The following is a 12,428-nucleotide window of genomic DNA, read 5'->3' as shown; positions in this document are numbered from 1 at the left end:
GTTGCTGACTTCCTTCAAAACTCAGACAGATACAATACATGGTTCTAACTCTAGCTCTTCCATGTCTTGAGTCTTGCCTGCCAGAGTGCACCGTATCAGCTTGACCCACAGAAGACTCTGGTTATTCCAACGCTTTCTTCAGCATTACTCACCAAGTGTGAAGGGCATAACACAGTGGGTTACATCTAGGAACAGTCAATGAGTCCACTAAATTTATTTTGCTTGTAATAACTGACTAATTATATATATACTTTTGTTAACTTCTACAAACAGATATTCAAAGGGGGAGATAGCATCTTGTGAAAAGACAATTTCCCAATCCACCCACTTGAATTGACTAGAAGCAATGGAATAAACAAGGCAGAAGTTTTGCAGACGTTGAAATGGGAGTGTTTGGAAAGGATGCAATGGTACAGCAGCGACTAGTTTTATATATATATTACATATGTATACATATATATATCCATATATATGTACGTATGTATCTTACACATATATCCATATACATAGAAAGAAAAGGAAGAATGTTAAAACAAACAGCACGACACGACATTGGCAAATTTGAGACTCTTCCTCCTGAATCCCCTGACTTATTAGCCTGTACTTTAGGATATCTGAGAACAGCTTCAAAAGAGGGGAAAAAAGAAAGCAAAAAAGGCACTTAACAAAGACAAAGGCCTGAATTGAGCATGTTTTAGAGGAGTAATATAAGCATTTTACCAGAGCTAAGAAATGATTTACAGAGAGTTAAACTTTTTCCCTTAAATTTTATAAAATAAAATTGCATAACGTTTGTAATCATTTACCTACTACCGCATTTTCCTTCTGCTTCATTATTACAAAAACAAAAGCCCCCAAAAGCAAAAAACAAAACAAAAGAACAATCATACATGCACAATAGAAAGTAACAGTGCCCCTTTTGAGAACATAAGGTCAGCAGAAACCAGTGCTGAAGCACAGGGAAAGTTCTCAAGTTTGGCCTGATTATAGATTTTTCTCACTTTTTTATTTCTAATTTAAAACAAAACAAATACCATTGAACAAAAAAAGCAAACAAATTCAAAACCTAAATGATGATAAAAAGAATACAGGGACCAGTGTGCTTCTACAGTACACCCCTAAAATAAAGTATCCTAATTCTATACATGGGTGAAACTGTATGACAAAACCTCCCAGAAATAAAGAACTGTAAGTTAGATTAAAGTAGACCAATACAGGCAAAGTTCATCTTACAGATGTAGCAGCAAATATGATAGATAACTGGAGTTCTAAGAGATGATCCCAAGGGACACAGAGTTCTCATAATCAATGGCAGTTTGAACAACAGCAGAATTTCCATTTCAGAAAAGGTCTTGAACCAAGTAGAGGTGGAAAGGGGTGTGGCAGAGGGCAACCAGAGGAGAAGGATTAGAGGTGTCTGCCCTTTCCAACCCTGGGTAGTAAACAATTTAGATCTGCTTTGGGAAAAAAAAATCCTGGGTTAAAAATCTTTTCCAATAAGTTGTTCTCAAACAGGTGTCAAACCCACAGTATTCAAACACGTATGTGCCCGGTTCTTCCTCCCACCTTGGTAATATAACAAACCCTCTTCAGCTTCTATGATATAAGGAAATGTAATTTGGGCTAACAACATCCATCAAAGGGGTGGTAGGCATGAAAGAATGTACTAACACAATCCTCTGATTTCCTCAGAATATCAGGATTTTGTGACTTCAGATTAACCTCACTTCTTTTCCCAAAACCTTTTTCTTCAGGCTGTTTTAAAATTATGATTTCTTTATCTTCTTATCTCAGAAGCATATGAGAAAGAATTATCATCAACTTATAATGGAATTATTGCTTGTATTTATTTCGGAGGCTCTGAACGAGCTTGACACTTTGCTCCCAAACAGTCTCCAGCCGAGGCTCAGCACGGCCGTCTCGAAGACAACTCTGCCGACCATTATTGCTCGTGAATACTGAGGAGTCACTTGTATGCACAGTAACAGCTTATACATCAGTGAAGGCAATTTAAAATACAAAACAGTGGAAATCAAACAGCTTAATTTTCCTGAATCAAGAATCCCGCTGAGTGGGACGTGAGTGTGCTGATTACTTTTGCATTGGGATGTTGCTAATGCTCTGCAGAAATACACATCGCTCTATATCCTTTCCAATTACTCAGCATTTTAAAAAATAACATAATTTGACTTTTAAGTGCAAAAATACAGTATGAATCACAAGTCTCTGTGCTAAAAAATAAAAACTTTATATGTTTGTTTTTTAGTAAGAAAAACTGTAAAGACAGGTGACCATAAAGTATGGACACCAATTTCAATGTTATGATCTAGAAAAGAAATAGGTTTGTATTTACATGTAGGAACTCTCTCATCAGACTTATTTAATAAGGAACATAAGGATATTTGTTTTATTTGTACAACATAAAAAGGCAGTCTTGACTGAAATGGATATAAGTTAGTGACAATGAGGTGGTGGGGCGGGGCTCTGGCAGCAGTCCTCCAGGAATCAAGGCTGAAGAGAACAGAACACAGTCTCCACACGTGTGGACTTCTCAGCGCCAAGGCCTTCAGATATTTTTACTGGTTAGTTACAAAATGATACTGGGGACAAGAACTGATGATCTTGTTCTTCTCTAATGACAACAGAGAGTCATCAGGGATTTTCACATGGCATGATTCAGAATTCATAGATTTAAGAAATTAAAATTGTTATTCCTCGACTTACATTAGTCATGACCTTATATATAAATAAATATATGTGTATAGACACACACAGATGAATACATGCACAGTTATCAGAAGGAAGAGAGATTAATATGCACTCTGCTTTCTCTCCTGACATAGGAAGTAAAACAAAGGCTAGCTTCTCAAAGGAAAACTCCTATAAAGTATTAGCAAAGACTTTTTCCCCCCAAATTAGATAAAAGCAAGAGGTATGCTACACTGCAGTAACTCAAGAATTGAGTAAGCTTCTCTAATTAAAAAAACAAACTTACTTTAATCAAACATACTCAATTCAAGTCAAACCTTTCTGCAACATCCCAATATCCTTCTAAAATATCTACCAGGGTTGATACAATATTCTTATTTGTTTTACTGGTAAACTAAATTCTTAGAGGCAAGTAATTATATCAATGAGTTCTTTAAAATAATCCTTTCCTCTTACCATAACAAGTTCTTGGAACTAAAGTTTTCAGTTATTTATTAACTTTTTGCTATGAAGGAAGCCAATGTGACTTTGAAGTCAAAATACAGGCTTACAGATCTGCACAGATCTGTGATAATTTATTCACAGCCCCATAATCTATTTGGGAATTTTGCTTATAAAAAGAAAAAAGGGCCCAGTTAATACTCTTATTTGCATAAACAATGGTATAGGGTGATTCGTAATGAAACTATGCACAAGAAATCTTGCTACTACCAATCTGATGCCGTTTTTTAGGTTAGTCTGTCATTATAAATGGACCAAGCTTACACTATTCTTGGGTACAGTTTGAAAACATTCAGAAGCCTAAATAGGAAGAATAAAAAAGAGAGGGGGAGAGAGAGACAATGATGAGGCCAAAAAATCAAATAAAATGCATCCAAACAGAACCATAAATTTCTCCCTTAACACCCTTTGTTGAGTATGCTATTTGCATAAGGAAGCTATAACAACTAAGGAATCTTATTATCTGCAGGCTCACTCATATATCAATACTCTGAGCAAATATTAGTAAAGCTTTAAGATCCCAAATGCTCCAAATCAATTTCACTACACTGGTTATAGGGAGCAAAAATACACTGATTGTTATAAAAATAATCCCTTGTATACATAATGATCCTAATGTAATTCCTCCCTTTAAAATACCATCTTAAAAATTCCAAAAATATATCTATGCCATTTGAATGACCAATGAAGAAGCATATGTAGTACACACTATGCCTGTTTAATCAATAGTTAGTAATTGCCTGAAGTACCACTAGCTAAAAGAAGAGAAAGAGAAGTTGTGAATTGAGGGGGAAATTTACAGTTCATACTGGTAGGCCTGAAAGGGCTAAGAGCACCAAAGCCACAGCCCTACATTAAAGATCCCCATTTCTCAAGAGAAAAATGTGAACAGTCACATTTTAACAACAAGAATGGAAATAAGAATTAACCAGTCAATACCAGATGCACAAATCACCTGAAGAAGAGAGTTAAGTACCTGCTTCTGAATGCGAGATGTAATTGACCCTTTTACAAAAAGGGGACATCTAAGTTTCGTCTGTTAGGAGCAACAGGCTCAATTTCTTGACTTTTAAAAATCTCAATGATTTAATAATATATATCACTGTGTTAAAATAACTTTCCTGAAGCATCTGTAGTCCACTGATTTATATGGGGAGTTGCTACACACTGGAGAAGATTCAAGTTTGCTCAGGATTTTTGAGGGTACGGTATTTACTCAGCTACTGTCTCTATCAGACATAGGGGCACTAATTTTCTTTGTGGCAAATTTGCTGCGTAGTCCACTCAAATAGACATGATCATTACTCCTGATAAACTGTCCTAATTCCAGATAAATTGCCTTTTATTATGCAATTATGTCTGCAAGTGTTCAGATCCAACCCCCAGGATGGATGGAGTTCACCCAAATCCTCAATTTCCTTCTTCCTCCCCCGGGAAAAATAAAATTTGTACTTCTGTGGGTTTGACAACTGATTCTCTTTCAAGTCAGTTAATATGGTAACTCTCTTTCTTTAGAAGAGACCAAAGGTCACTAACTTTGCATGAAAGCATTTCTTCCTCCTGCACCTGGCTTTACTCAAGTAATGTTTTCTTTTCTTTTTCCTCCTCACCACAGTGCTTGGGACGAGAGAATGTAAACATCGACAGAACAGCAGCCCTATGACCACATGAGTACTTTCCCATCAGGTAGATTCCATCAGCCAGCTGAGTGTGTCATCTCCTTTGCTTGCTGGGAAGTCACTGAGATTTCCGTGGTAATTTAGTGTCCCCTTTACTTTGGCCTCCATCTGAGAAAAAGAGATGTTTAATTGGTATGGGTCGGCATGTTTTAAAAAACAGACAAAAACAAACAAAGCAAAAAGAACAATTAGCTTTCAATTTTCATGTGGATGACACTGTTAAAAAGATAACCTTTAATATCTTACATGCTGTAGCAGTACGGAGGTTGAGAACATAAAGGGGATAAAAACAACAAGAATGACCCTCTTATCTCCAATGACTATGGTTCAATTGGCCTTCAGTGTCCCACAAATAATATTTCAAGAAGTATTTATTATCTATCTCACAGCCAATTGTGTCAAATGCTGTGAGGATTATAAAGGAACATAAAAGAGAGAATCCCCCCCTTCGAGGTGTCTAACACACCTTTTGATTCCTTTCCAAGACAAGATCAATTTCATTTTCTTTCAAGAGAAATTAAATTTCTTGCCATGACATGGCATTTGGTAATTAACTCAATTATCTATGTAAATGAATGGGGCACACCGGTAGTAAAAAATCCAGCTGAGTCTTTGTTGCGGTCCTAACCTGGCAAAAGTTGTAAGCAAGAGGAAAGTCTGCTACTGGGAACAAGGGTTTCTAGTTTTACATAAAGCTGCTTAACTTTTACTGGGAAAACGCTGATTAGTCTATTTAAACTGGGCAAGAGTAGGACCCAATGACCTCAAGAGCCAACAAAATACGGAGAAAGCCTCTAACAGGTCATTGCCTTAGCAAGGAAAATGAAGTCCCCACCAGGCTGGAGAGAAAAAGACAGGGGGAGGCCTGGATGGCAGAAATACACAAGTAAAAAGGAACAAATTGGGGTCAGCCCTGTGGCACAGTGGTTAAGTTTGGCATGCTCCACTTCAGCAGCCCAGGTTCCTGGGTTCGGACCCTGGGCATGGACCCATACTACTTGTCAGCCATGCTGTGGCAGCAACCTACATATAAAGTGGAGGAAGACTGACACAAATGTTAGCTCAGGGCTAATCTTCCTCAAGCAAAAAAAACAAAGGAGGAAGATTGGCCACAGATGTTAGTTCTGTGTTAATCTTCCTCAGCAAAATAAAAGAAAAAGAAGGAACAAATTACTGTACTACAATAATAATCTTAAGGCTGGAGGAGATCACAAAAGTCACATTGCTAGGTACTCTCATGATGTCTAAAGTACTCTGGTAAAACATAAACAAAAAAACTACCTCTTTTGATGAAAAAGATACAGCAATGAAACAAGATTATTTCAAAAGCTGTATAAACAGAATACTATTAAACTAACGTTGGTGACAGTATCTAAGGAATTGGCTTTTTCATTTATAATGAGATATTATATACTTGCATCTGTAGAGAGAAATAATTTGACTTAAGGTATACTTAAATTCATAAAATGGCAAGGTGGGATTTTGCTCAAAGAAGCTTGGTTAATTAGCAAAATAAAATATTCACATTAACTGAACTGTGAGACCTGGGTTTGGTAAACTATGGCCTAAAGGCTAAATCTGGTCTGCCACCTCTTTTTCTAAGTACAGTTTTACTGGAACCCAGCCATACTCACGTTGCACATCGTCAACGGCTGTTTTCGCACTACAATGTCAGAGTTGAGCAGCTGTGACAGAGACTGCATGGCCTACAAAGCCTATAATATTTATCATTCGGGCCTTTACAGAAAAAGTTTACCAACCTCCATCTTTAGACTAGATAAGGTCAGAGAATTAACGTTAATTGAGTTCTTACTACGTACCAGGTACTATGCTAGAAGCTTTAAATTCTTTTTATTAAATTCTCATAAGAAGCCTATTAAAAACATTTTGTTGTCCCCAGTTTACAAGCAAGAGAAGTGATGGTCAAACAAGTAAAGAAACTTGCTCAGAGAGGCAGTCCTGGAATTAAAAAGTCCAAGCCTGATTCTCAAATTCTGTGTGTGATACTTTAAAATGAAAAATTATAAACTTTTTAATTTCAATTACTTGGGAAATACTGATAGTCTTATTTCTTTTCTCCCTCTGGAACAATGGTGCTGCCCAGACAACAGGATAATTTATATAAAAGCTGGAATACTGGGGTGTTGAGCCACCAGAATCCTGTTTGTCTAACTCCTTGCAGGTTCATACCACTCTGCCCCATGTGCATACAGCCCTAAGCCGGACTCATCGTTTCGAGCAGTTGTCAATACCCAGGGTGGAACTGCTTTAGTCACAGGACAGTTTTCCTTGAGCATGTAAGCCTAATCAAGGAGTCCAGGAAGATCAGGACTGCTGACGTCTGTGCCCACTTTGTGTCTCCCCACTTGCACAGCTGTGCTTTTATTTTCATTCTCTCAAGGGGTGAGTCTGGAGCAGCTTACCACTTAGGTCCTTTTAAAAAAAAATTTTTATTGTGGTGACACAGGTTTATAACATTATATAAATTTCAGGTGTCTAGCACTTGGGTCTTTTAGAGGATTAATTACAACTGTTGCCTCATGACTGCTACCTAGCTCTCATTTGCACACTGTGGTCCAATTGTAAACTTGTTCAAAGATAATTTTAAATGCAGAGGCCAAAAAGAATAGTGAGGCCTCAGTCAACTTCCAAAGTTAAGAGGGCAATTGAACAGTTATTTCTGCTCAAAAGATCCTGAAAATGGCCTTCAGAATAGCATCAGCAGTATACTGAGGTCAAGTGCTGGTGAGAGCAAGAACCTGGAGGTCAACAGGTTATATCCAGTGTCCACTATCTAATTTCAGATTTCATAATGATCTAGTTAGGCTGCAAGTACATAATGCATACAGTTGGGATCATATTAATTTAATCACTGCTAAGAGGCAGTTTCATGGTTAAGAATACAGGCTACAGACTTAGACTTCCCAGGTGTATAACTCAGATCAAACACTTACTAGTGTATTTTCTTGGGCAAGATGCTTACCTCTGATTCAGTTTCCTGATCTGTAAAATGAGGATCGTTCTCTCATTCACAAGCTTGTAGTAAGGATTAAATTAGCTAATAGCTGCAAGTAGTCATAAGACTATTTGGCAATCAGTAAGCTTTCAATAAAAGTAAACTTTTCTAATTACTGGACCTGACTTTTGTACACTGTCTTATGAACCCTCTTCTTTGCCATCATTTCAATATAATTACACCTTCAAAAAAACTGTTTCACTCGTAACAAAAGATCTCATTCACCTATTTCCTTTAATTTTTTTTTTTTTGAGGAAGATTAGCCCTGAGCTAACATCTGCTGACAATCCTCCTCTTTTTGCTGAGGAAGACTGGCCCTGAGCTAACATCCATGCCCATCTTCCTCTATTTTGTATGTGGGACGCCTGCCACAGCATGGCTTCACAAGTGGTGCGTAGGTCCACACCCGGGATCTGAACCCACAAACCCCAGGCTGCCGAAGCAGAACGTGCAAACTTAACCCCTGTGCCATCAGGCCAGCCCACCTATTTCCTTTCTTTTTAAAGAAGGTTGTTGCTAATGAAGATTCAGTCATATGAAAATCTGTTTCTTCCAACCTTTGTCATTCCATTCACATTGTTTTCAGAAAAGATTTATAATCCAATCTATATATCTATATAAATAATAAAGAGATGAAGAAACAGACGCCTTTCTTACCATTAAATGTTTGCTGTAAATGTGCAGGCAGAGGTGAGTGGGAAAGTGTTGCTGCATGCTGAGCTCCTGGTTGTAAACCCTTTAGTAAATCTGAGAGAAAAACAGACTGTCAGTGATCTTCTTAAATCTAAGATGTGAGCCCTCTTTGATCAAAAATGAAAATAGTTTAATTTAGTTAATGCAAGTACAGCCCCTGACTTCAAAGGCTTTTCTTAAACAAGAGCACATACGTTTAAAAAAATTTACATATATCAATGTCTATATGTGTGCAAATAACTCAGCAAACTTGACTTCCTCTTATTATAAATTTCAGTAAGATAGAAATGTGGTATAGATGGCTCATTTAAAAATTGTAAATAGAATCTCAGACTCCAGTAATTTGACTTATTATATATAGATGAAATAAACTGCATCTCTGAAAAAAATATTCTATAATCTTCACTAAATCAAACTAGACTACTCTCAATTAGTATAAATTTGTGAGGTTTCCTGTTCTCTCAAACTAGGTAGCCGAAAAATGAAAGAGCCACTTACTCTGAGTTAGGCTATGGTGGAAAGCGGCTGAGGTAGATCCCGAGGTGGTTGTCACTCCAGCTGTGTCCGTTCCAAAGCCAAGTAGCTCCAAGGGAAACTGGAAGGGCATGGTCACTGGAACAAGGCCACCCAGCATCCCAAAAGGAGTCACATTTTGATTTGTTACAGACAAAGGTGATGTCATGAGAGTCAGAGGTGAGGCATTAGCCAATAATGATGCTCCTGCTGTAGACTGCAGAAACCAGGGGTCAAAATACATAAGAAATCAAATCTTTAACCTGAATTGATTTATTTTATTTAATATCCTCATGGGTGCAAGACTGTGTCTTATATCTGTTCTAACAAAAACTCTGAGACAAATAAAGACTGAGGTGAAAAATAAATTTCAAAGAGCTACCAAGATGGGTTTTGGAAATAACTCTATACTCACTCTTCACCACAAATTTAGACTCCTTCTTATTTTAATGCCTACATTAACACCCACTCGCTCTCTTATTCCACTCCTTTCCAAGATTAGATTTCCACTTTTCCACTTTTGCTCCTAGCCCCTAGATCTGAACCACTAGTAATTAATTCCATACAATTTCAATGTGGTCCCTGAAAATGCTTGGTAATTTTACTGTTTGTCTTACAGTTTTTCCCGGCACAATTCCTGCGGTTGCTCTTCCAAACTATTCCTCTCTCAGAGCCCCTTAACTTGATATCCTTTACGTCCATCCTAACACCTTAAAGAGACAGGGCCATCCTAGATGTTCTTGCTCATCATTAGCCTCACCTGTCTTTCTCCAAAGCTAACCACCTGAGCTATGCCACGAACCCCACCTATGCACAACTTTCTGGTACAAATACCTAGCACTGCACCTTTTCCATGTGTCCTCTGCCTTCTCATCTACAGAGATCTTTTTATCTCTTTTTACAACCACACTGTTATTCCTGGCTCTTCCTCAACCTGACTTATTTGTATTCCTTTTATTATTCAACTTACTGAATGACTGCCTGTGTTTCCACAATATCTAGTCTCTCCTTAACCCCTGAGAGCTGGTTTCCATTTCTACTACTTGTCTGAACTTAGACTCCCTATAAGGTAAAAGGTAAGCGAGAGAGTGTTTTGATGCTCCCCTACTTGGGGCTTTGATGCTATGTTTATGAATAAAAACATTTAAATGAGAAATATGCTAACAGTGATAAGCTTTCATTAAGAAACTACTTGAATATACTTCCTTAAGCTAATTTAACTCTGAACAATTTTCTATATAGCAATTAAATAGTTTTTTCCCATTTTGACTTTTTTCTTTTCTATGTGCACTTATCCACAAAGATTACAATAAAATTGTCTCGGTATCAGATATTATCTATTATAGTTTCTGCAACTGTGAGTTTTCTTTTGTAGCCTTATTTTACCAACCCTAAATTTCCCTGGCCAAAAATTTTGGCCACAGTTCTAAATTTGGTCAAGAAAATTGAATTCTTTGAATATTTTTTCAATCAATAATAAATGTTAGCTATTGTTAGGTTTGTGTGTTGATTACTTCTACCAGTAAACATTATGAATTAATAAAGTGCTGAGCATTTATTAGTTAATGTATGAGAAAAACACAGGTGAGCTTCCCATACATATATGCCACATTACACATATTCATACACTTACTGGTCCATGCCACTGCTGAACAAAAAATGAAGAATATCCTCAAGAAGCCTTCTATTCTGGTTCTTCCACTCTCTCTCCAATAGGCTCCCCTTCCCTTATTCTCCTTTATTTGTTATCTCTCAAATTTACATCCATAGTTCTGACCGCTCATCTCAATTTCAATCCTGTATATCTAAAAAGTCTGGAAAGAATTCCACTTGGATAGCTAACACTCACCAATCTGGCATGTCCACAACTGAACTCATCATCTCCTGTAGTCATTCCCCACCTCATGTGTTAATTGCTATCATCAACAGTCTCATTCTGTCCTGCCACGCAGGCTTGAAACCTTTAGTTTGTAGGCATCATAAAATGAAGGACCAGATGAGTTCATAATTACCTACTGTAATTATGTACCTATTCTTTTTTTTTTTCCACAACTTCCTCCAACTCCTAAGTACAAATCTTCATCACTTTATGCCTGGCCTTGACTACTCTGATCTTCCAGTCTTTCCCTCTACTGTGCCAACATTGATATACAAAATGGGTGCATTTAGGAAAGAATTACTAAGTTAAAAACAGTAACACTTTGAAGCAATTTGGGTAGAAAAAATCCTGTGTCGATTTAAGAATGAACAATTGCTCTTTCTTCTTTTTAGTAACAATTGTATTGTAGTCTCAGGATAATATGGGGCACACACTCCATGGCTGTGTGCTCCAAGTGGAGCCCCCAGTGAGGAATATTAAATACTGCTAATAAGGAGAACTCTTAAGCTTTTCTCGAGGAGGTTAACTAAGCATTAAAACAGATGGAAAATGGGGGCTGGCTCCATGGTGTAGTGGTTCAGTTCTGCATGCTCCACTTTGGCAACCCAGGTTCGTGGATTCAGATGCCAGGTGTGGACCTGTACCACTCATCAGCCATACTGTGGCAGTGACCCACATACAAAATGTAGGAAGACTTGTACAGATGTTAGCTCATGGCTAATCTTCCTCAAGCAAAAAAAGAGGAAGACTGCAACAGATGTTAGCTAAGGGCGAATCATCCTCAAAAAAAAAAAAGGTGGAAAATGTAAATTTGGCCAACTTCCAAAATTAAGTAACTACTAGCAATAAAAAATGGTACCATGCCATAACTGTCTAGCATTTTGTACTTTGAACAAACTTCCATATCTACTTTCATTTGTTTATAAAACCAAAATGAACATCAGTTTATCTAAATGTTACAGGGGTATTTATAAATTTCTCTCTCCTAGAGGATGGAGACTTTTTAAACGTGGGGTATCCCACTGCTGACATCATCCAGAAGCATACAAGAGAAGCTGTCAACATGAAGTAGGCAAACAGTCCAGGATAACGCCCAATTATCAAAAATATTTTCCATGACCTCCACATTGCATTCCCAGGGGGACATATAAAGAGAAATTGTGCTCTTCCTGCGGTGGACGTTACATTTTTTTTTAACCACGTTTTATTTTGGTGAGTACATCTGCCCCCCATCCTCCACAACACCCACAGCAATCTTTTGAAATATAAATTAGACCATACCACTCCCCTGTTGAAGACCCTCCAATCTCTTCCCACTGCACACAGCATAAAACCCCACGTCCCTTATTGTGGCCCACAAGGTCCTCCATCACATGGTTCTGGTCGATCCACGACCTCATCCCCTGCCATCTCGTCCTACAGTCTAGCCATGCAGGCC

At 37.7% G+C, this 12,428-nt stretch overlaps 1 protein-coding gene across 6 annotated transcripts in view; it reads right to left on the bottom strand.

The window, feature by feature from the left end:
* UBN2 (ubinuclein 2) overlaps positions 1 to 12,428 on the bottom strand; it is an 86,714-nt gene that overhangs the window by 14,717 nt on the left and 59,569 nt on the right. For 4 of the 6 annotated variants that reach the window (XM_014859260.3, XM_070514432.1, XM_070514428.1 and 1 more), the window contains 3 exons: positions 9,097 to 9,328; positions 8,563 to 8,652; positions 675 to 4,997 (listed from right to left, as the gene is read on the bottom strand). The exons of 1 other annotated variant lie outside the window; for it this stretch is intronic. In XM_014859260.3, the coding sequence (XP_014714746.3) occupies positions 4,948 to 4,997; positions 8,563 to 8,652; positions 9,097 to 9,328 (372 nt within the window). In that variant the 3' untranslated portion in view covers positions 675 to 4,947. Of the gene's footprint in view, positions 1 to 674; positions 4,998 to 8,562; positions 8,653 to 9,096; positions 9,329 to 12,428 lie in introns of those variants that run through there. One more of the 6 variants, XR_011504827.1, reaches the window with a different exon arrangement.

Source organism: Equus asinus, chromosome 1, assembly GCF_041296235.1.
Source record: "Equus asinus isolate D_3611 breed Donkey chromosome 1, EquAss-T2T_v2, whole genome shotgun sequence".
In the NCBI taxonomy this organism is placed as follows: domain Eukaryota; kingdom Metazoa; phylum Chordata; class Mammalia; order Perissodactyla; family Equidae; genus Equus; species Equus asinus.
Note: the sequence above shows the minus strand (reverse complement) of the source record. Positions and strands in the feature narration are given on the sequence as shown.